Here is a 24,611-nt window from a genome sequence, read left to right as displayed (position 1 = left end):
AGCGACCAATTAGCACCACCTAGTGGCCATCCACGTCTAAACGAAATCACATTAATTGGCGAGCCTGTTCGCTGTGTTGGCCGTTTTAACCAATATATTCGCGATTACAGTTTATCTTAGAAGAGATCCGGCGACATTTTAGGCCAAAAATTTCGGATGGCATCAACTTTTACTACCCGACTGTCGGCTAACACCATCAAGTATATAACCAGAAACAGTCGAAATGTCATTTAATTTGTTTGAAACTATTCTGCCAAATCATTTTGGTGAATTCAGATCAGAATTCGAAACAATTGACGGGTGTCGTCAATTGTTTCACTTCAAATGGACCAGTTTAACTTAAGCTTTATTATAATGGACGAAAATTTAAAAATTGCATATTTTATTACCGATAAAATGTGATTCCGTTTGTTTTGCAATTAGACGTTTTGCTGTTTTTCCCACACAACCGAATAGAACAGCACGGCATTGTTAAAGATATTATCTTTATTACAATAAATACAGAATATTTTTGGAACATACGGAGACGTACATGTCAGGTCAGTTGTTGGCGCTGTACTATTTCAGATTTCTAATTTGCGATTTCATGCCTGATGCGTTGTGAGGGATGGATGGCCCTAATTTCGTCTCTATTTCTGGTTATATACTCGATGACTAACACCAACTCAGCTTACATGTGTTTATATATAAATGGGGATCTTTAGTCAACCGAGGCCCTCGACATTTTACGTCAAAATGTCGGATGCCAACATTACACTATGAGCATTAGCAACAATGCATAGACATTTGGCTAATCTTATCTATACGTAATGACAGACTTATTTGCAAAGTTTTGACCGTTGTGTTGTGGTCGTTTTTTAGCCGCAAGGTTTGATCGCAGGGAGCCAATAAAAAGATAATAAAATAAAACCTTGTAAATAAAGAGTCAAACTAAGATATTATCGTCAATAAAAACCATACAGAGGATCCACGAAGTTTCCTTTTTTTAAAATGAATATTCACAACTAACTAACAATATATTTTCTCAAAGACTTACTTTTTTCTATTTGCAAATACTTTTATACTGGTACAACTTTTTCAAGTTCGAATAACTTCGCAACACCCTGTAAAGTTTAATACGTTTTAGACTCAAGTGCGAAAAATAGAAATATTCTACAAACACTACGTCGATGTCAAAGTCAATATTAGCGCTACCAATTGCGGGTTCAATTTATTAGCCTTTATACTCGTCATCGATAAAGAACATAATTTCGTTTCTTGTAAAAGAATTCTCGTCCATTCGGCCTTAATATTAAAAATATTGAAATATGTTATGATTTAGGCACTTTCAAAGTAATCCCCGTTTCAGGGACGTAGCTATTTGACAGCTGAACGTTTACGTTAGACCTATTATGCCTCATATGGGATTTCACTAAGTCAGAATTGACTAAAGCAGCCATAAGACTGAGTTCCCCAGCCAAAACTGTAGAGCAAATCAAGGAAGCAAGACGTGCTGAGTTCTCAGCAGGTCTTGCGCCTACTCCCCTGACTCCAAGGATATCTAAACACGCCCCCTGTCCTGTCAAAACGGTTCCCCCACCAATAGTACCAACCTCCAAACATGGCATCGTGCAAGTCACATAAAGATCATCATAATTGTCACCACATACTTCCATACTTGTGGAACAACTGCTGCTGGTTACATTTTGCGCGGGATCCTGTCCTGTTGCAATGAAGATTGCTGTCACCATATTTGCTGCGTGAGAGTTGTTACCCCCTATACACCCAGCTAAAGCAGAGCCTGATAGATTTTTGATTTTATTACATCTTGCAAGAGTTTTAGCATCAGTTTTGAAGACATTTTTCAAACTTTCCGCCGTAATTATGGTCTCACAGACAACCTTTTTACCTCGTCCTTTAATCCAATTGATTGCGGCAGCCTTCTTATCTGAACAATAATTGCCAGATAAACTTATAACTTCCATATCCGGGAAATAACTTTTAAGGACTCTTAGAGCGTTTTCTGCACCTTTCGACACCATGTTCATGCCCATAGCGTCTCCAGTTGTAGCTCTAAACCGCAAGTATAGGGTTGGTCCATCAACACCAATGTGTATATCTTGCAACCTCGCAAAGCGGGACGTTGAATCAAACGCTTCTTTGACAACTTCGTAGTTGGCTTTATCATCTAACCATTGCCGACATTCGTGGGCTCTGACAACGTTGGGAAGTCTGACAGCTGGGGCCCTCGTCATTCCCACATCTTCGACTACACTTGTCACACCTCTATTTCCTATAGCTTTCGCTCCACGATTAGTGGAAGCTACTAAAGCCCCTTCAGTAGTGGCCATTGGTATCATGTACGCTTTACCGTCCACGACTAAAGGACCTGCATAGCCCACCGGTACACCAACATAGCCAATGACATTTTCACAACATGCGCCAATAACTTTCGTGTAATCGTAGTTCAAATATGGTAGAAGTTTCACAGCTTTTTCTACTTCGAATCTTGCAGATATTACTCGACGGCGTAGTCTGACACCTCTTACTGGGTCTTCTAGGACATTTTCAAGTCTGTGCAGTGGTATATGTGACTGTTCGACGAGCATGACGACTTCTTCGTCGTTTAAGGAAGTGCAGGATTCTTCCGAGCGATAGATTTCTAAACATTCTGCCAAGGGACGTTTTTTAGTATTCAGTTTGTTAGCAGAAGAACTGGGAGATAAGGTTAGCCATTCCATATCTGTGTCGAGATATTCAGTTTGAGTTCCAGCGTCAGTACTTATCTCGTCCGAGATAGAAAACATTGGTTTTTTGCCTTTTTGCTTGTCTTCCACAACTTCTTTGACTGTCATGTCATTCATATCAATCACCCAGTTGCGCTGCTCTTCGAAAAATACAAATTTGATAATCAAAGCACATAATAAAGTAGCTATGACAATATAATCAGCACTGACTGAAAACCATTTTAGGTAGGAATTAAATAAGACATTTTCTGGTGTAGTTTGAGTCAAGTTGTCATTCAATGGACCTTCAATGATGCCAGAATCAGAAGACCAGGGCCATCTACTTGTCAAATGTACACAGAGAAGACCTGCAGCCATGATCATCTTAACTCTTTGGACAACTGGATTCGGTTTCAATTCGGCTTCCGAGAACGGACCGTCAGGTGTCATATCTTTACGTCCCGATGTGAAATCAGCTACAAGGGACAAACACGCCGGGTAAAACGTTACAAATACTAAATAATCCACTAAGAGAGCTAAACAGGCAAACGTGCACATATGTTCCAGTCTTGGTACTCCGGATAACGCTCCAACTCCAACTAGCAAGACTGCAAGAAGAGTGTCCAAAGTTGCTGTAGGTCCTAACAAAGCCAGGGCTCTGCCAACTCTTTTTCCCTGATCTTCACCAGCGGACCATCCAGCTTTCGCCATTCTAGCTCCTCTTGCAACATCAGCAACTAATAAAAACAGGAACGGTGCATCTTTTATACCCGCCAGTTCGCTGAAGAACAAACTAGCTAATGCAGAAGTGAAAATGAAACTTGCAAATGTGGAAAACACTCCAGCTATGATAAGTAAGTACTTCGATGCTATTTTGTGGAGGTTTGAAATTTGGTAGTAGGCGTATAGAAGGGCTGCACAGCGAACAAAAGTCATGATCACAGCGTCAGCTGCTTGATATTCCGCTTCGAGCCCTGGACAGGCTCTGGCCCATCCCGCACAGCGTTGGGACGTGGCGGGACTGTGTCTCTCAACGCTGGCCGCACAGGCTAGTAAGGCTAACGTGGCTACAATCACCTCCCATTGATGTCGAGCGCAGAATTCGCCATGAGCACCCCAGACTTTCATTTCCACTGATGAAGCTGATTGTCAGCTGATCTGAAAAGAGTAAGAAAGTAGCATTAGAATGGCGTGGATTTTACGCTTCTTGAGATGTTTTTCAAGAGAAAAGGCAATGTAATGTAAACTGAGCCTGTGGTTCTGTACTTCAGAGAGATCGAATTGCACTTGATTGTTTGTGAAATAGCCATTGTGAACACTTACGCCTAAATGTTGACAACGATTGGAGACAATGTCAGGAAGAGACAGGAAGAATACATAATTTTAACACCTGACGCAAAAAATGGGAGTTCTAAGCTTGAAGCCTTTGTCTGAGCATCTCTACATCTGATCTTAAAACGGTATTTTTATATTAAGGCTAAATGACCGGGATGGTACTTAGCAGTATGGGGAAAGCCGAAAAAGATACAAGAAAACTTTTTTTTTAAAACAATTTTTGTCTGATCGACTCGGTTTCACGGATCATTTCATTGTATGAGACGAAACAATCATCAAAAATCAAATTTCATAAAATGTTTTTCACACACAATGAATAAAATTGCATACACTCGGCTTCTTATAAGGATGATTTCATTGCATGAGACGAAAAAAATTGGAACAGCAGAAGTTGGTCTAATGCTAATTTTTCATACAATGTTGTTTAAATAGTTTTGGATTTCTTTTTATATTATATTCTTCTCCATTAACAGTCAGTAATAAACTAGCTTCCGTCGCATTCGCTTGCTGGCTGTGTCATACCCACGCAATAAAATAATAATAATAAGAAAATGTCCGGATTTTTAGGCAGTGTTCCTAATTTTGACCCTGTTACTCAGGATTGGCAAATATTTGCCAGTCGGCTGAAGCAGTTTTTAAGGTTAAACACAATCGACACAGGCAAAGAAGAGAGCAGTGTTGTTGACGCATCTTTCAGATCCACTGAGGAGTGGTAGGAGAATGCCGAAGCAAGGGATGAGGACACAGGGCCTGAGCGACTGATGCCAGTTAATGAGTCACCGACAACCGAGCACGATAGTAATGTTGTCGCCGCGACGGATAACTCGTCGCCCAATCCCCGAAGTCGTTATCAATTGCGACCTAGGACTAAATTTATTTATAGGTTTTGAATTGTTGCATGGTCAGACTCATTTGTATTTATTTGGTCTCAGGTTCCCTTAGTTCTGATGGGAGGAGATGATGTGCATCTTCGACGTGCGTGACGTCACCTAAATCAGTTAGTAATAAACTAGCTTCCGTCGCATTCGCTTGTTTCAGCGCTACGCCCATACGTATCACTTAAACTTTATTTCCATTCTCTAAGCTCCATTAAGACACCTGATATTTTCGAGATTAAATACTTCTATTTTTTATTTTATCCTAGTGTCGCCATCTATAGTTTAAAACATATACTAAAGTTAATTTGTATGAATTGATAGCCCATGGCAGAACTATCGTGTTTGAGAGCTCATAAAGTAGGTTTCGAAGAGTTGTTTGTTAGCTTACAGTTTTATATCGAGGGTTTTTAAACTTTAATTTACGTGTCACGTGCAGGGCGCGTTATGCCGTAACGTTTCATTTATCGTTGGACGACTGTCGCGTCTAGCCTGTTCTCATATCACGACTATCTGTCGTGACTGTGTCGCAGACGCTTATTTTATCGTTGAAAGACTGTCGTGTCTAGCTGTCCCCACTAGATCGTGTCGATAATTTATCGGTTCACGGCTGCCACCTTGTCGTTTGCACTACAGAACCGTTTGAAGCTGCGATTATTTGTCGTCCCATTTTTATCGTCACGTTTTATTTCTCGTCAGACGACTGTCCTTCTAGCTCTTCCCATTCTGTCCTCTACCTATTGTCTACCGTGTGTCCTCGTAACCTCATACAACTCGTGAACGACAGTTAATCATGTTGTTTTATGTGTGAACAACTTCATTTAATTATACAAGACACGATACTTTAAACTGCACGACTATCTGTGTCGTCACGACATAATGGCAATGTGTGACTTGTGGCACCGTCTTGTTGAAACCACATGTTAGTGATATCCATATCATCAATAATAGGCCAAAATTGAGTTGTTAACATCTCGTTAGCGTAATCCATTGACCGTAACCGCATTTCCAGCCGAATTTTCGAAAAAAAACGCACAAGTCAGCTACCTAAACAATGAATTTATTGCGAACCAAATTTCCCGATCGCATAATTTCACGAAATTCTGCCGTTAAGTGGCCAGCTTGATTATGTGATTTAACACCGCTGGATTATATTTTATGGGGTTATGTTAAAGACACAGTCTATACGGAGCCTATCGAATCGATTGCAGCCCTAAAACTCAAAATTCGTGAACTGATTAACGAAATAGACCCACCATTTTGTCAAAAAGTGATTAAAAACTGATGAAAGAATCGACATCTGTAACTGCGGTCGTGGTGGACATTTATCAGATATCATTTTCAAATGTGAATCATTGTCATCTAAATTTATTGTTTTATTTTGATTTACAAAACAAAGGTTTTGTTGAAAAACTCTATAGATAAGTATAGTTGAAGCAACGTCGGACGAACTGCCTTTATGATCCGTTTCTTAACAAAAAAACCCCGTACGTACAAAACACTAATGTTACCCCGTAAGATAGCCCGTAATAGCCAAGTGATAACGATTTGTCACACAATACAATCTAATACACAAGCAAATATTGTTGCTAGTACGGTCTTTTATTGATTTTACAGTATTGAAATAGTTTGCGATTCCGTAGTTATGACTTTTTTATAATAGATAGCAGGTTTTGTGGTCACAACAGTTTTTTTTTTTATAACGTCAATTGACTGGACTACACGCCTGTCTATAACAGTTGCAGTGCCACTCAAGAACTTTAAATCGCAAAAGTCTGAGGAGCACTGCCAGTACGCCCGTCACCCCGAGACATAAGTTGACAAGTCCCATGTGCCTGTAATTTCACCAGCACCCTTAACCCTTCAAAACCGGAACACAGTAATGCTGACATTACTGCTTGACGGCAGAAATATGTATTGTATAGTATAGGGAGAACTAGACAGTTTAGGCACCAGTCTCCTTACGTTCTATATTGTGGTGAGAACATAAACAAACTTAGGAAATGAAACTGGTCAGTCAACCGTGACCATGGGACCTGTAAAGGGCCCGAAACGTCGGTTTGTTTGAAAAAACAAATATACGCGATTTAAATCCGGAAAAATAGTTTCATTTCCTATGTGTAACAATCACGAAAACCTAAGAACTCGATATAAACAAACTTATTATTATTATTATTATATTAAATACCCGGCACAAAGAAAAATAGTGACATATTTGTATGCGGTTAATGTTACTTTGTTAGCATCGAAAACTCCTCGATCAACATCCGTCCGAAACAACTATTGAATACGGAATATTCGATCAAATTAAAAAACAATGTCAAGGATGAGGCTTCATTCGCATCATGCTTTATTTAATTTGGTCGAATATTACTTGACAGTAATTGTTTCGGGCGGATATCAGACGGGGAAATTTGGGAAATTTTGCCAATATTTTAAGTTACCAGGTACAGAGATGGGTTATAATCATAGATATAGACGAAAAGGGGAGATATGTAATGACGCTATGTAAGATCGGGTATAGATGTCGCCACTTTTGAGCTTGTGTGCAATTCAAACTTTGCGTTCTATTATCTACTACCGTAACTTAAAGATTTTGATTGGGTAGGGCTTAAAACGTGAAGACGACACAACACAATTTTAAAATTTAACAAAATTAAACATTATATTACAATATTTCAGTATTTTTTCATCCTGGTTCAGTCAGTCACCATCAGGTGGCGTTTTAGTATATAATAGCTAATTGTTACACGTTAGATGGCGCTGAAACTCATTTTTCATTACACTAAGAACTCACGGCGCGGTTTTCACCCACGCCTGTCGCGGGACCGTGGCATTTGTAGAATGTGATAGTTAAGTATGTAAAATTAGTAGCACATTTCACGGCGCGTTTTACGCCTGTAGTGGTTGCTCGCGGTTGCCGCGGGGTACTAGTAGAACCGCGCAGGACGCGATCACCTGTGCGCTTGGCGGCCGTCGTCGCCCGCGCACTTTGGTGGTCGGTTCAGTCGCAATGTGGTGCAGGCGCACGCGGGATGAGTTCTCTATTAACTATAACCTCTCGACTTGCGATTAATTCCCACTAACTTCGCGGTTTCGTGCCCGCAACCGCGACAGTTACGTGCCCGCACAAACTTGCAGGGTCGTGAGTATTGAAATAAAACCGCTGTCCTGCAGCACCGGCGGGTACGGATGGAAACCGCTTCGTGAATTGTTAACCTTATTAACCTTAAACTGACGCTACTCAACGAGGGATGTGGTCCTACCTAATCGATAGTTAGAAACCATGTGGCTGTTTTTAATATTAAAAAATATTCCACTTTTCATACTATACCTACACTGGTACTGGTGTATTATTAAATTAATATATTAATATAAATTATTATCATTTTCTTAATGGCGGGCACCAGGCTTGAGCCAGTGTCAGTTTTATAAGAATAATATAAAAAATATGGCGATCGTCGCCAGTGTCAGTTTTTCATTGTACGATCAACGAATTTAATAAATTAATTTATGTTGCTTTTTATGAACGATTTATGTAATTTTCTATAATTGTTTCAAATTTATTTTACATGCACGTGTAAAATAAAGCCGATTTTATTTTATTTATTTTTAAATGCATTTGCTATGGAAATTTAAACAAAGTCATAAATAGTAATAATATGATCTTTTGCACGCAGGCTTGTAATGAGCTAGAAAGCCTTTCGAAGCTAGTGAGGTGAAAAATAATTTATATTGCATCTGATGTATTACATAAAAATACGTAGTGTAATAAAAATATTTTAAAACTACGTACTTTTATTTTATAAACCAGATACTATATAAATGACGCAAGCAATTTTTTTTCTTCATCTCTTTAAAGTTGGCAAAATTGAGATAGTATAGATTACGAATACGGAATTTGGTATAAATCCATATTTATTACAAATTTCGATGTAAAAAATCTTTTTTAGACGATAAAGAGTCAACTCCATACAATATCTACCTAACAATCTTATGACTCTTACTACTAAAGATGCAATTTCCGATGTTTATGAAAACAAATTACGATCACGTAAGTATACGATTAGATAGTAGTAGAGGTCCTTGTGAATGCGTTCGTCCAGGGAAGGACTGCCGCCAAGCAGTAATGTCAGCATTACTGTGTTCCGATTTTGAAGTTACAGGCACATGGGACTTGTCAACTAATTTCAGGCTTCTTACCACGACATGACTTCTTTTTATGGACTGGACGGCGGCAGATGACAGCTTTAAGAGCAGACATATCTGTCTACCCTCTTGCGCTGTTGACGACTACTACCTTCATCGCGATTTGTTGTGGCGTTAACATTGTCAATAATTTTTTTCCCACAAACCACTCTCACTGTATCCACCACGCGATACTGAACTCGAGGTGTTTTTGTTTTTATTACTGCACGCACTAAGGACCGGTATCCATGCACTGGACAGTTCAAAACCATCGTCACGGTTAAGTTAAATAAACATTTGACTGACAGTTAATTGATGCTCGCATTTGACCTTTTACTTTTTGACCAATTCGGCCAAGGTGATGATTTCGCAAAGTTTACTTTGATACGCATGTGTGATTTTGTCACTAGGTTTAAGATTATTGGTTGACGAGTGTTGTTAGCTAAGATTTCGTATATTTGAAATTTGTGCAAGTTTTCTTTTGATTAATGGTTTGACGACTTTGATGGCTCAGCACTTAAGACGATAGCGGCAAGATGAAGAAGTCTCGCTTAAAATTTTTACGCTCCGGTGTGGTGTGGTGTTTACAATCGAGAGAATTTCCTGGTTTTAGACGACGTTTTCTGGTTTCACTATTAGAGCGATTACACTGCTATATCGCTGCTAAAAGCTAACCCTAAAAGTAAACCACCCTTAGTGTTTATAAATTAGTAACGCGCACACTTGCGCACACTCAACATAGCCCCGCACTAGATATGTCGCTGGTGCCATGGACACATATAGACAACCACAAATTACACCCAAAACTCACGAGAGAAATAAATGTAGGCCATAGAAACCCATGGTAACCGTTCGGCCACAGAGGCAGTTTTTCTATATCAGAAAGTAAAATTGTTAAGATGTTTTAGATAAGAAAACACTCCCTCGGACCATTTACAGATGGCAGCACATCAAGCTACACTTTGATGGATCTTGTTGCGCGATATTCAAACTAAAGCATATATACAGTTGTTGACTAAACTGTCTTACATTTTAACTATAATTACATAATTTTAAACCATCTCAGCAGCATCTTTAGTAGCAGTAGATCTCCTTATAAAAGAGCTCGTCCAAGGAAGTACTGCCATCTTACCTATTTCTGCCACCAAGCAGTAATGTCAGCATTAGGCTGCGCTGCCTTTTCACCAGAGATGTGCGACGTAGCGAGGCGGCGGCGGCGTGCGAGGGAAAAATCTACCAATAGGATTATTTCATATTACTTCAAATTCCGAGCCTCGCTTTACGCAGCTTCGGTGGAAAATAGTTAGCGCAGCTAATTATTTGTACATACAAAGTAACGAGGGATGCGGGCGAGGAATGTGTGCAAAACGGTGTAGGAAACTAGAGCCAATATTTATAGTACTCTATGACTGAAAGTATGATACTAACTGATACAGCATACCGTACCCTGCCCGCGCATCCTCACACAGCTTTGGTGGACAACATCGCACACCGTTTCACAGCGTCGCTGCACATCCTCGCACCACCTCGCTACGTCGCACATCTCTGGTGGAAAGACAGCCTTACTGTGTTCCGGTTTTGAAGGGTAGTGGCGCTGGTGAAATTACAGGCACATGGGACTTGTCAACTTATGTCTCACGGTGACGGGTGCATGGGGCAGTGCGACTTGTAAAGTAAGCCTAAATTAAATTAAATAAACATTTTGAAATTTATATAAAATGTTATACGAGATAACCCCTTCCCCTTGAATTAAGACGTGAAATAGCAGATATAAACATCTTATTAAAATTACCATCAACATAATTGATTGCCCCGAGCTTTTATCTGAAATTTACTTAAAGGTCCCGACTAAACATTTACGCAATGAATCAATTATTTATTTGCCTGTAGCTTTATAAAATTACAAACGCAATTCGTTTATATGGCGTGCGAGCAAACTAGACTTATATTAGAAGATTTTGACTTATTTAACACTAGCTGTGCGTGTGTTAAGAAACATTTAACTAATTCATTTTTATGAATACAGTGAGTTGGCGGGTTTGAGTGGTGATACATTATTTGTATAGTGTGAAGAGTATGTGTGTGTGTGTGTTATGTTATATTTATATTGTTAATGTTATACTGTCTTACTGTTATCAATGCATCAAATATTATTGTATTTTTATCAGTAGGGAACTGTTTTGCTTCAAATTATTTAATTAAGTCTCTATTTTATTGTAATATAAGCTGTTTGTGCCCTCCAAAATATAAATAAATAAATAAGAACGTGCGTTTTCTCTTCAACCTTATAAACAAAGAATAATAAATATAGTAGAAGTGGTTATAGCGTCTGACGCGTGCCAATGTAGGCCTCGAAAGACCTATTACTCGAGCACAGGCCGCCATTATCGCTTTGTATGGTATGGGTTGTGTCATTCTTTCGCACAACTTCTCTAATTTGTAGAAAAATGTGTTGGGAGTGCAAAAATGATAGCTGCACCAAAAATATTAACCATACTAGTAATTGAAATCATCGGTAAGTCTCATTTTAATAAATTTTCTGATTATCTATTCGTTCGGATGTTAATCGTTCGTTGTAGGCCAGCTACCGGCCGCAATATGGCAGCATGTTGAATAAAATTTCAATACAAAATCAAAACGTCTTAACTTGCAATAAAGGTCAATCTTTCAAAGACATAGCGACGGGGTAAAGTTAGAATTATATTTAAATTTTTATTGAATTGATATTCAATTTTTTGCCTCTGTGGCCGAACGGTTATCATGACTGCCACGCAGAGGTCTCAAGTTCGATTCCCGGGCCGAGAGAAATATTTGTGTGGCTTACATTTATTCCTCTCGTGAATTTGGATGTAATTTGTGGTTGTCTATGTGTGTCCATGGTACCCGCGACACAGGGTTTCCCTAGTGCGGGGCTATGTTGAGTGTGTGCGTTATTATTATTATAATTATTTTTTAAAGTGAAAATAACTCCACTAGTTTGTTAATATATATATATATATATATATACAAATTCGAACCGACGGCTAAACCAAGTAAGCCACGGAACGAACCAGCGGACTACACGAATTTTTCTGTGTTTGTATTTGGTTTTCTCAACGACTTTTTAGCCGTCAATTAGAAATCTTAAGTATTTCGTCACCCAGTTAGATACCTTTACAGCTACCAGCCCTGGCTAGAGATATCGCCATTCATTGCGTTTAAATTTTTGTTGAATTCATATTCAATTATTTTTTATGTGAAATTGATTTAGTTATTTTGTGATTTAAAGTTTTTATTAAGAATAGCATCGGGCTTTATTGACTGTCCAGAATTGCTGTCACAATATTATCAATGGGAGGTCCCTCTAAGTATCTTAGAAACTATTCACATTTGGTTCTATCTCCGTGTTTAAAACGTATTTACATGGCGTGCAAGCAATACTTTTAACATTATATGTAGTATTTTTGATCTGACTCTGTTCAATACTAGTGTGATTTCGGCAATGAGAGCACAGAGTGAGCACTTCTTTGACTCTTTGTGTTGCTTACAACTTCTGTGGTTTTTCTTTTTTCTTGTTTTAATAAGTTAGGTAAATTATGCACCCAGATTCCTTTTTATATATTTACTTGTGAGAACTTTAATTGGCTCTCAGTTGTTATTAATATTATTTAATTTAGTTTTAAGCTGTTGATCTTCCGTTAAATAATAATAATAAATTTATTCATGGAACATAAACGTTACAAAGTATAAAAAGCGCAAAATAAAATGTACAGCCAGTATCAGAACGTATGAAAGCTGGTATTTAAAAAAAAGAAACTAATGCTTTAAGTATCAAAAATTAATCCACATCAAACACTCAGAATTTAAATTGTATTAACAATCTACAATTTGTTCATTGACTTACAAATAAATGGACGACGGGTCTAATACAAAAACCACGAAAAAATGTCCCAAGTCAACCTATTTAAACGTAGTGACATGTAAAGGAATATGAAAAAGCTAAAACGTTGAATTCAAATTGTAATGTCATCGCAGTACTGTCTAATTTTACTTGCTTCGCTGTCAGTCGAACAAACGAAGACTAAAGCGTGAATGACGCTCTGTATACGATTTTAACGCCCTATAAGTTCGGACACTTTTCAGCGCGGTCCCGACGTCCATATAATTGTAAGTCAATGAATTTGTTACATATTTTTAAATTAGAAACTATGACCAATCATTGTCAAGCTTTCATAGTGTTTATCATTTTCTTTTTTTGCTGCATCGATTCCGATTGAAATCGAGGCTTATGGCACTTCCTTTGATTTTTTCTGCCGTGCCTAAAAATAGCCAGGTTGTTTTTTCAGAAACTACATAAAACGTCTAAAGAGTTTTACTACTTAACTGTAAATATAAAATAAAAATGCTTACTTCGAGGCTACATCTATTTAAGTTCTAATCACAAAACCGGTTAATTCATACCAATTGACCGACTAACAAACTGAGAAAGTTATAAACAATTTTCACCGCAATATGTTGAATTAGAACTCGCCGAACTGGAACTATTAATATTCAAGGTCTTTTCTTAGGTATATAGTTTTTGCGAAAATTTTGTTATAACACATGAATATTAACGACGGAGTAGTTATTTATACACTGATTAGACGAAATAGTACAATTTGTTTTCATCACGCTTGCTCGTAAACAGTGTCATGTCATGCAAAGTCGACCGTAATGTCCTAAATCATGCACACGGACTTTTTCATTATATTATCGCCCTATGGATTTTATACGTCAAGATTAAGCACTAAGTTTTTATGTCCGAAAAATTTGAACGTAAGTCATTGATTTACAAATAAATGAACGACGGGTCTAATACAAAAACCACGAAAAAAATGTCCCAAGTCAAATTATTTAAACGTAGTGACATGTAAAGGAATATGAAAAAGCTAAAACGTTGAATTTAAATTGTAATGTCATCGCAGTACTGTCTAATTTTTCTTGCTTCGCTGTCAGTCGAACAAACGAAGACTAAAGCGTGAATGACGCTCTGTATACAATTTTAACGCCCTATAAGTTCGGACACTGTTTAGCGCGGACCCGACGTCCATATAATTGTAAGTCAATGACGTAAGTATATTTCTTAATCTTGAATTGTAAAAAACTAAACAACGTAACTATACTAAATTCATTTTGTGAATTCAAATTCTGAGAATTGTATTTAGAAATTATTTGTTATAATATCTCACACATTGTGGCTGCACGTGTTCGTTTTATAACATTTTAGTCGAATTGTATTATCTATGGAAGAATTGTTGGCAATTTGTTTAAAAAAAAAAAAACAAACACACCGCGTGACACGATATTTGTTCATACAAGAAATAAATTATCGTAGTACCTATTACCTGGCAAACGTGATTAAAAACATTGTATTGTAGCACGTGCGGTGAAAATTACAAACCTTAAAAATAAATTTCAAAATACTGAAGATACTGCAGAATTTGAATTTATAAAATTAATTAACACTCATGTATGGTAGCGATTGTTGGGTCTGGCAGAAGCATCAAAGTAGAATTAATGCTGTAGAAATTAGAGCTTTGAGTATGGCTTGAGTGACTCGGATGGATAAATTACGGAACAGTGTGAAAAGAGAGCGTTGCGGCGTGGAAGACGATGTAGTGACAAAGATAGAGAATGGGATGCTTAGATGGTTCGGACTTGTAAAGGGAATGAACGAAAGAAGATTGGCGAAACAGATTTATAAGGCGAGTGTGAGGGCAAGTTGGTATGGGCCGACCAAGACGAATTTATCATGACCAAATTGTGGCCATCCTAAAAAAGGGCACCCTTAACTGACTGTGTATGAAAGCATTGACGCGTGTTGATGAGGCGAAAGAAGTGTGTCAGGACCGTGGCAAGTGGAAGACTGTTGTCTCTGCCTACTCCGACGGGAAAAAGGCGTGAAGTATATGTATGTATGTAAAACAAATTTAAGTAAAATATAGTTTAAGCTTAAGGGAAATTCAGATTTCTTTTTATAACATCAAGTGACGGGACGAACAAGTCGTGCGCCTGATGTTAAGCTACACGCCTGTCCATAACAGTTGCAGTGCCACTCAGAGCTTAAAATCGCAAAGATCTGAGGGGCACTGCCACTGCGCCCGTCACCCTGAGACATAAGTTGACAAGTCCCATGTGCCTGTAATTTCACCAGCACCCTTACCCTTCAAAACCGGAACACAGATATGCTGACATTACTGCTTGGCGGCAGAAATAGGTAAGGTTGCCACCTTACCACTACTACCCGTACTACCTTAGACGAACTTTTTCGGAAGGAGCTCTACTGCTACAAGATTTATCGAAACTAAAAACTTTCTGCTCAACCTTGAAGTAGTGTAACTAAATAATAAAGAAATCAATTACTACCCCAGGGTTGGTAGTTTAATGAAAAAGCATGATGGCGTAATGTAGGACATTACTTGGCCTATATGTCATGACACTGTTTTTATTTTCATTTATTACATTTAAAGCACTAAAAAACAAAACATCCCAAACTAAGTTTTTCCGTATACCGATCATTCGTCGTACAAATAAATTTCTATGTGTAGTGTGTGCGTTCGTACTGCTGCGTATTGACATTCCTCTAGGGTGCGTGAGAGTCGTTAATAACGGTGTCACTAAACCTTGATCCTTGTATGTCCATCCCACCGCTGAACACGAGTCTATTCTAATAAATGGTCGTGAACAGCGCTTTAATAATACATTTAAAGTTAATTGTTGGTAGTTAAAATTAGAAGGTTATAATTTTATATATTTCAATCACGTATTAATATTTTATTTTTTCTAAAAAGTATTTTTTTAGTTTAGGCTTGGTGTTTTTTTCAATTTAACGAGCAAGTGTGACGAAAAAGGTAAAAATTCTTTTTTGTGAATAAAATAACATATTTCATTTGGATGAGCCAAATAGTACAAGTTCTATTTGATATGAGAAACAATATATTATAATATACAGTTATTGAATACCACCATTGTTTTTGTGAAGTTACTCCACTAGCTTGTCTGCATGATCGAACGCAAAAGAAAAATTCCTCTGTAGCTGCAAAGGTATCTGGCTGAGTGAAGAAAAACTTTCTTAGATATCTAACAAATGGCGCTACGGTAAAGAAAGTCGTTAAAAAAAAAAAAAAACGAAGATCTGCAACAAGCACATAGAGAAATTCGTGAGGTCTGCTGGTTTGTGGCGTGGCTTAATGCTACCAGCAGCTGACTAGAGATGTCGCTTCAATCAATGCAATTTTTAACTCGTCACTGTATTTTTCTATCATGGTATTTTGTTAGTTTTATTTTAGGCCTATATTGTCCCTGAATAGTACGTTGCTACTTTGACTGCGCTGTCCGTGGCCGCGTAGAGATCTTCTCTCGTACAGGAAGGGGCACAACCATTGACTTACAATTATATGGACGTCAGGTCCGCGCTAAAAAGTATCCGAACTTATAGGGCGTTAAAATCGTATACAGAGCGACATTCACGCTTTCGTCTTCGTTTGTTTCTTCTGACAGCGAAGCAAGCAAAATTAGACAGTACTGCGATGACATTACAATTTAAATTCAACGTTTTAGCTTTTTCATATTCCTTTACATGTCACTACATTTAAATAGGTTGACTTGGGACATTTTTTTCGTGGTTTTTGTATTAGACCCGTCGTCCATTTATTTGTAAGTCAATGGGCACAACAGTAAGTGCTGCATGGACTATGTTGGGGCACCGCAGTCACATTGGGTTTGACCATTATCCTTGAAACCCCATTTACACATCGCGTCTCTGCAGCGTCCCACCTGAGTGCGAAGGCGATTTAAGGACTTCCACACGGGCCACCGCAGGTCGCAACCTGGTGGTTGTTGCTCTTGAGGTACGATGAAACCAGGTGAAGGGAGGTTTTCCGTTTCCACAATGCACACCTAGTGACAGTTGGATGGTCACTCGTAGCCTTTGTGGTGCGCAGGAAACTTTTACGGCTTTTGAGGCGAGCTCGGGGAATTTGGTGGCCATATTTTATAAAGTGTGTCGAATGTCACTCTCTTGTTTATACTTCTCCGCGGAGCACACTACATACCGATACAAGTATGGTAGAGCAATATCTGCTAGAGGATATACCATATTGAGGGGAGTTGGCTTGAGACAGCCAAAGGTGTTACAAGTCGTATTTCATCACTTAATTATTCAGGGTGCGCTTCGCTCAAAGAGTCCAGATACCGAGTGTCCAATTTGCATAATAGAGTCATTTTAATGAACTCAATGACGTCAGTAGCATCGATCTATTCTGTAATTCAGCGATTGTTGTGTTCTCTTAGTAAGGCAGCTTTCAAAAACGGATATGTTTCACAAAACGTATTGTATTCCTTTTTTATACACGTGATTATAAGTGTGTTATATCGAGTATGACGCGATTATATCGAAAGCTTTTAATTAGCACGTATTGTACGATTATTTCCAGTTGTTCCATGTACTCAGTTCCACGCAGTGACGTAGCGTGGGGGTGCAGAGGTGGCCATGGCCCCGAGCGGCACAGCCCTAACTACTTAAAATTATTTTAAATTCCACTATTTTAGAAAACTAAGCCACGCAAGCGTTTGGTCCGCTGTTATGTCTTCAGTATCTTGCTGCTTATGGAGTGTTGGACCTTGACCCCAGCATTATGCTCAAAACTGGAGTCCTTTGAGATGTTGCTGTATAGAAGTATGCTTGGCATATCGTGGGGCCCTTCGGTACAATTGGTCTACTCTCCCGATAGGTTCACTTGTTTTACCCGGTTCGTCTATTTCCCATTTTATGTAAGGTAATTTATTACGTGAGAGGTGTTACAGACAAGATCGGAAGAGTCCTCAGGCGTGCATCTATCAAGCCTTTGAGGAGTATTTCTCAGTTCCTGAGACCCGTGAAATGTAACATCCCCTTACAGGATGCAGGAGTGTACAAGCTTGACTGTAAGTGCGGTCTGTCACTGCCTCCGTGGCCGAACGGTTACCATGCCGGACTGCCACGCAGAGGTCCCAGGTTCGATTCCTGGGCCGGGCGAAATATTTGTATGACCTACATTTATTTCTCTCGTGAGTTTGGGTGTAATTTGTGGTTGTCTATGTGTGTGTCCATGGCACCCGCGACACAGGGTTTCCCTAGTGCGGGGCTATGTTGAGTGTGTGCGTTATTATTATTTATTATTATGTCTTATATTGGACAAACGAAGCGAAGTATTTGTACCCGCATCAAAGAACATATAGCTGATGTCAAACACCGTCGCGTAAACAAGTCTGCAGTCTGCGAGCAAGTCATGGATAAACTTACACATTCCTTGCAAAAGAAGTCCTTCCCTTAGTAGGAACCGGCAATCGTTTATCGCAGAGCACGAGAGCTCTCTTCATTTCATTCATCCCGTGTTTATACGATGGGTGGTGCCGTCTGCGTGTATTATCCCATCATCGGGACAATAGACGCAGGCGGTCAAAAGATTAAAAAGATGTAACAAATTCAGAACTGTTAATATATCACATAGGTTATATGGAAAAACACTGACAATGAAGTTGCAACCTTCAGTTAAAACATAGCCTTCACCTCGACTTTCGCTAGTAATCCATCATGTAGTTCCACTTTATTGTTGGTTTTGCTGTGCATAATGAAATTACTATGTCCAATTAATTGCTTTGTTTTAAAAAATACGCTAATTACAAAATATAATAAATAACGCACACACTCAACATAGCCCCGCACTAGGGACACCCTGGGTCGCGGGTGCCATGGACACACACATAGACAACCACAAATTACACTCAAACTCACGAGAGGAATAATTGTAGACCATACAACTATTTCTCCCGGCCCGGGAATCGAACCTGGGACCTCTGCATGGCCGTCCGGCATGGTAACCGTTCGGCCACCGAGGCAGTTATGTTATAGGCATGGTTTTAAAAACAAGAAATTGATAATTGATAAACTAACGGATAATTTAAGTAATTAAGTCGATTTTTGATTCAATATATTTCGTGTACATATTGTTTTTAAAGCGGTCACCTGCTGCTGGCCTGTCAACCCGTGACCATGGAGCGTGTCATCATCATCAACAGCCTATCGTAGTTTCTACTGTCCTCAGCTCGTTGCATCCATCTACTGCCAGCAGCCCTTCGAAAATCGTCACGCCGTCTGGCCATAGGGCGTCCCACACTACGTTTTCCGAGTCGTGGTCTCCACTCAAGAACTCGTTTCCCCCATCGGTTATCGGTTCTTCGACAGATATGGCTAGCACACTGCCACTTCAGCTTGTTTATTCTACCAGCTATGTTGACGATCTTACTTCTCTGTCGGATAACCTCGTTTCGCACCTTGTCCTTCAAAGAAACTCCGAGCATAGCTAGTTCCATAGCTCGTTGGGCGACTTTCAACTGATGAAAATGGAGCGTGTGACCGTTTAGAAATATTGGAAAAATAATAGCAAGTCATGCCGAGGTAACACAACGAAGGTCTTACAATCTATACGCGAAATGCGTGATCATAAATGGTGTCCAATTTTTTAATCCATGAAAAGGAAAACTATAAACAAAAACAAAAAACAAACCAGTCGAGTAATTTCATAAAAATAGTTGAATATCATGGTGGCCAAACAGTGTGACATTTAATAAACTTAAAAATAACACATGCAACATATAAATAAATGTTAGACAACATCACACACGTTGCTCTGATGCGAAAGTAAGTAGCTAAAGCACTTGTGTTATGGAAATCGGAAACAACGACAGCACCGCAAACACCCAGACCAGAGACAATATAGAAAAGTTAGTTTTCTACACTGATCCGGCCGGGGAACCCATCCGGGACCTCAGAATTGACGACACCGTGCAAACCGGTGTGAACGCCACTCGACCACGGAGTTCGTGATACAAACAAACAAACATCGGTAGCGCAGTGATCCAAAGTAGGTCTTGGCTTCCGACACCAGATTCTCAAGTCTTTTTGGACTTCTTTACTCCGACAATATTACGGTAGACGGTATATCCACTCGCCAAGTAAGCATTTTCCATTCGAAAAGGTGGATTCGCCGTTATCGTTACGTTTGGTCAATATTTTTGAATAAAAAACGAAATATGTCTAAGACATTCTAGGGCCCACTTTTGCCTGACTTAACAGCAGGCTTCTGCAAGATAATGATTAGATAAATGACGCCGCCGACATTAATAGAATCTTTGTCCTGCAGAAACGTGCGGTTAGGGCAATTTACAATCAGGACCCCAAAATGATTTTGAGAGAAAAATTGAAAGAGATTCATACACTAGACATACATAAAAATTATGATGAATTCGAGTGTAATTTGCTTACCTATGAAATAAAGACGATTTGAATTTGAATTAATGTTGGCGGCTTTACCCAGATCATCAGGCATTTGATAATAAGTAACCTAAAGTACACATCATTCGAAAATGCTTCGTTGTGCTGGTTCACCCATATACCTGGAATAGAGCTTTAATATCTTTCATAGAAAGCAAGCGTACTTTCTTACTGATGTATCAATGCCTCGGAGTCATCTAAGCGGTCTTTGTAAATAAAACCTGTGAGATTATGACATACTGATTTTCCTCGAAACGAAAAATATAAGTGCGCATTCAAATTCATCAGGTGAGATGGAGGTTGACCTCCATCTCACCTGATGGGATGTGACGATGAGGTCGACTATGGAGCATGCACCCTGCGTAATGCCTATTCACTCTCGCTTTAAAAAGGCCCAAGTTATAACGTTCAGGGAACAAGTCTACAGGCAGGCAATACCACTCCATAGCCGTTCGTCATATAAATGTGGAAGCGTAACGCTTCGTACAGATCTTTGGAATATCCACAACATAGGGGTGGAACCCAAGCCTACGCCTAATCCCCCGGTAATGGAAAGGGTGAGGCGGAATTAAATAAAGTAATTCCATGGCACACTCTCCGTGATATATCCTGTAAAATATCGATAAGCAGGCAACTTTACGACGGTGTTCAATGCTCTGCAGCTTCGCCTCTACTAATTCCGAGATGAACAAAGTAAAATAAAAACACTAAAAAAGATACACAAAGAGCATTTGTAGCAATGAGAACCAAAACAACTGGTTCATTGTAAGTAATTTTTGCACATAATTACATAGTATTACAATAATAAATCTTCTAATAATTACACTATTGTAATATTGCGTTTGTATGTTTGTTTTTTACTCATACCAATTAGGGTACACATTAGGGTTTTAAATGATAAATTATCTTGATAAATCTATGCCTTCCTCTCCCAAACTATTTCTTATCAAGGGTGTTAATTTGGATGCATTGCTTTAAGAATAGGTGAAAGCCAGTGTGTGAATATGTAGGAAATGTAATGTAGAATCAGTCTGCTATATTTGTATATACAATCGATTTTTAGCATTTCAGTAACTTTGTTCTTTAAGATATAAGTTTGAGAAAGTAATGGGACAACGTGTACCTTGATAATTTGTAAAATGGTTTTAATAAGTTCACTCACTGTTTGTCATTTTTAGTCGGATATTAAAGAGGCAAAAGCAAGGCATGACTTGTTCATCCCGTCACTAGATATTACAAAAAAGATCACTAGATATTACAAAAAAGAAACTCGAATCGGCATGGACATACAATAATGATGGACAGCCAAATATAGGTCCTCACCAATAGACACATTTTAAGTTGAAATTAATGAGCCTTAGATTATAACTAGATAATGTGCTATAACAAATTCGCAACACGCAGTCAATATAACCTGCTAGGACAAAAGTTCGAGGAGGCTGGATAATTATCCCTTATCGGATAATTATCTTTCAAAATAAATATCTTGATAGACTTGAATCCTGGTATATTACGTTCACGATTGAGCATTTACAAGCAAGGGTGCATGTACACGCTAAGAAATTCGACGTGTCTGCTACAGAAAATATAATAATGGTCTTGTACAGGACAAGAACTTTGTCGGATTTAGCCGCGAAACCAAGTCGTGTCTGTTGAAGTCGGGAAAATAATGAGTATGTACACGATACGAATGCTTTCGGACAGACGTGTGTAGGGTAAAATGTGTCGGTGCATTACGGGTCTTCCAGGTAACTGTCGTTTTACTACCGACTGTCGTTACTAACGACGTGTCAAGTGTAAGAAACGCTCATTTACCAGCTTCGTCGGTCCCGCCGCGACAACACCCATCTATTTTAGGTTAGAAAAGGTTGATTTTAATTTTGAATTCCATGTAGTTAGGTTGGCATAAGAAATAAAGTATTTTTTTATAACAAAGTTTGTCTCAGTCACTTAATTGGCGTAGCCGGTTGGATTCCCGTAGATCCTTCTGTACATCGAGCACCGTGAGTTTCAACGCTTTGACGGGAATCACCGAACAAATAAATATATTAAGCGAACGAGACAACGTAGGTTCAGATTACCTGCGATCGAGAGCCACTGACTAAGGAGATTCAAAAACAATTCACCGGAGAGGAGACATGGGAGTAGCTGCGGTTCTGTGAGTAAATCTTTTCACTGTACCCTGTTTTCCTATATAAGTACCTCTTATTATAAATATATCTGGATTATTAGGGATTAGACAAAGACTTAGTCTTGGTATTTTAGCCTTGACGCATTTTAAAAGAAAATCGGTTTTGTAACGTTTGTAAAAAAAATATTCACAAGTTTTTATTTCATGATTTATTTTCCAAAATCGTAATCTTTCAATCGCTCTCCTGAACATTTCAAAAAATGGCGCTCAATACAATTAGCCTTTCACCCGTCGACATAGACTCCTGGCACAGTTTGAAACAATTGTCTAACCAACACTTCGGTGACCCCGGAACCGAAGAATGTTTAGCAATGGAGCAAGATGGACTTAAAGTTAATAAAGGAGAAGAGTATTCAGATTTTTGTCATAGGGTACAGCATTTGCGAAATATTCTAATCGCTAAGATAACCGAAGCGAAGATGCACATATATAATCATGCTTCATTGAATGTTTTCTTGTTTAATTTGGCTGCATATTTAGTAAGATTGGTGCGTTTGAAGAGCGTGACGATTTTGGAAGACGCGATGAAAGCTGTCCTAGAAGAACAGAACTTTCAAACAGTGTATGACTTTAAAAATCCACACACGCGAAATTTCAGAAGTCCTAGACAACAAAATATATCGGCAAATAACTTCCAAAGATTAAACACTCCACAAAGGCAGCCATCTACATTTATACCGCATAACATGTCTCAAAATTACCAAAACTCTCAAGGTAAGAAATTCTAATAATCGACAGTCGCAAGGGTCATGTACCTTACGCAATGCGCGGCAACAGCCACAATTCCAGACCAGGCCAGTGCATTTGCATAGTCCATAAAATGATTATATGGTACATCATATGGTACTTCAGGGTCAAGTACGAATACGGTCGTAACAATGGCCTCGACACGGCAACAAAAATAATGGTAAACTGTATACGTATACGTATACATATACGTATGCCTGAGTTGAAATCAGTTTTTATGTTAGACACTGGTAGTACGAGACCCCGGTTGGGGGCCCGGTTGGGGGAAGATTGACAATTAATTAATTGTTAATTGCGGTTCGAGGCAGGTTAGGGGGCCGGTTGGGGGCCGTGGTTGGGGGCCAACAGGCCCCTTAACTGGCCCGCCAACTGGCCCCCATAACCAACGCCCTAACTCACCCCCATATTTATATAAATTTATCAAAATTGTCAGTTTTAATTGTTAATTGTTAATCAAAAACATTGAAAAGATTGAAAATTGATTAATTGTTAATTGTAGATATTTGCGATTAACGATTGATCAATTGTTAGTTGCGAGAACCGCAATTAACAATTAATTAATTGTCAATCTTTAATTGCCAGAACAATTAAATTTTGCCCAACACTGCTTTCAGCACACCATTCGGACATTACGAATTTAACAGAATGCCATTTGGCTTGAAAACTGCTCCTGCAACCTTTCAAAGAGCCATGGACAATGTCTTACGAGCATTACAAGGATTCCATTGTCTAGTTTACTTGGACGATATAATAATTTTTTCAAAAAGCTTACAGGAACACGTTGTCAAGCTCAGAGCTGCATTCGATCGTTTTCGCTTAAACAACCTAAAAGTACAGTAAGACAATTCCCATTTCCTTAGAAAAGAGTCCTTTACCTCGGTCACACTGTGACGAGTGAAGGACTGAAGCCTACACAGAAAAAAAGGATTTCTACTAATAAGAAAGAGCAATTTCTCAAAATATTTGCTAATTCTGAAAACATATTTATTTAAAGTAATAAAATATTGTCATTACAAAGATACTGCTTATCTTTTTCTAATACAATTTTACTCTTAACTTTATTCTAACTTTGAGACAAATACGTTCACTTCAAGATTTTATTTCATTTCTAATCAATTAATTGGACATTACTTAGATCAAGAAATTTTTTCCTATTACATCAAATCTAAATAATCTCAAATGAATCCCCAGTTTCTTGGATGTATTTTAAGAAAATATTTTCTTAGACAAAAAAAAAG

General features: G+C 38.6%; 1 protein-coding gene across 1 annotated transcript in view; it reads right to left on the bottom strand.

The window, feature by feature from the left end:
- Nucleotides 1-465: 465 nt before the first annotated feature.
- The window catches only part of LOC113227561 (3-hydroxy-3-methylglutaryl-coenzyme A reductase), a 43,767-nt gene continuing 19,621 nt past the window's right edge, over nt 466-24,611 (bottom strand). Inside the window, exon 2 of the mRNA XM_026460512.1 lies at nt 466-3,863. Within this exon, the coding sequence (XP_026316297.1) occupies nt 1,311-3,833 (2,523 nt within the window). The 5' untranslated portion in view covers nt 3,834-3,863 and the 3' untranslated portion in view covers nt 466-1,310. The remainder of the gene's footprint in view (nt 3,864-24,611) is intronic.

Source organism: Hyposmocoma kahamanoa, unplaced genomic scaffold (genome assembly GCF_003589595.1).
Source record: "Hyposmocoma kahamanoa isolate Upper Pololo Valley unplaced genomic scaffold, ASM358959v1 211, whole genome shotgun sequence".
Lineage (NCBI taxonomy): Eukaryota > Metazoa > Arthropoda > Insecta > Lepidoptera > Cosmopterigidae > Hyposmocoma > Hyposmocoma kahamanoa.
This window is presented reverse-complemented; position numbering and strand designations above follow the sequence as displayed.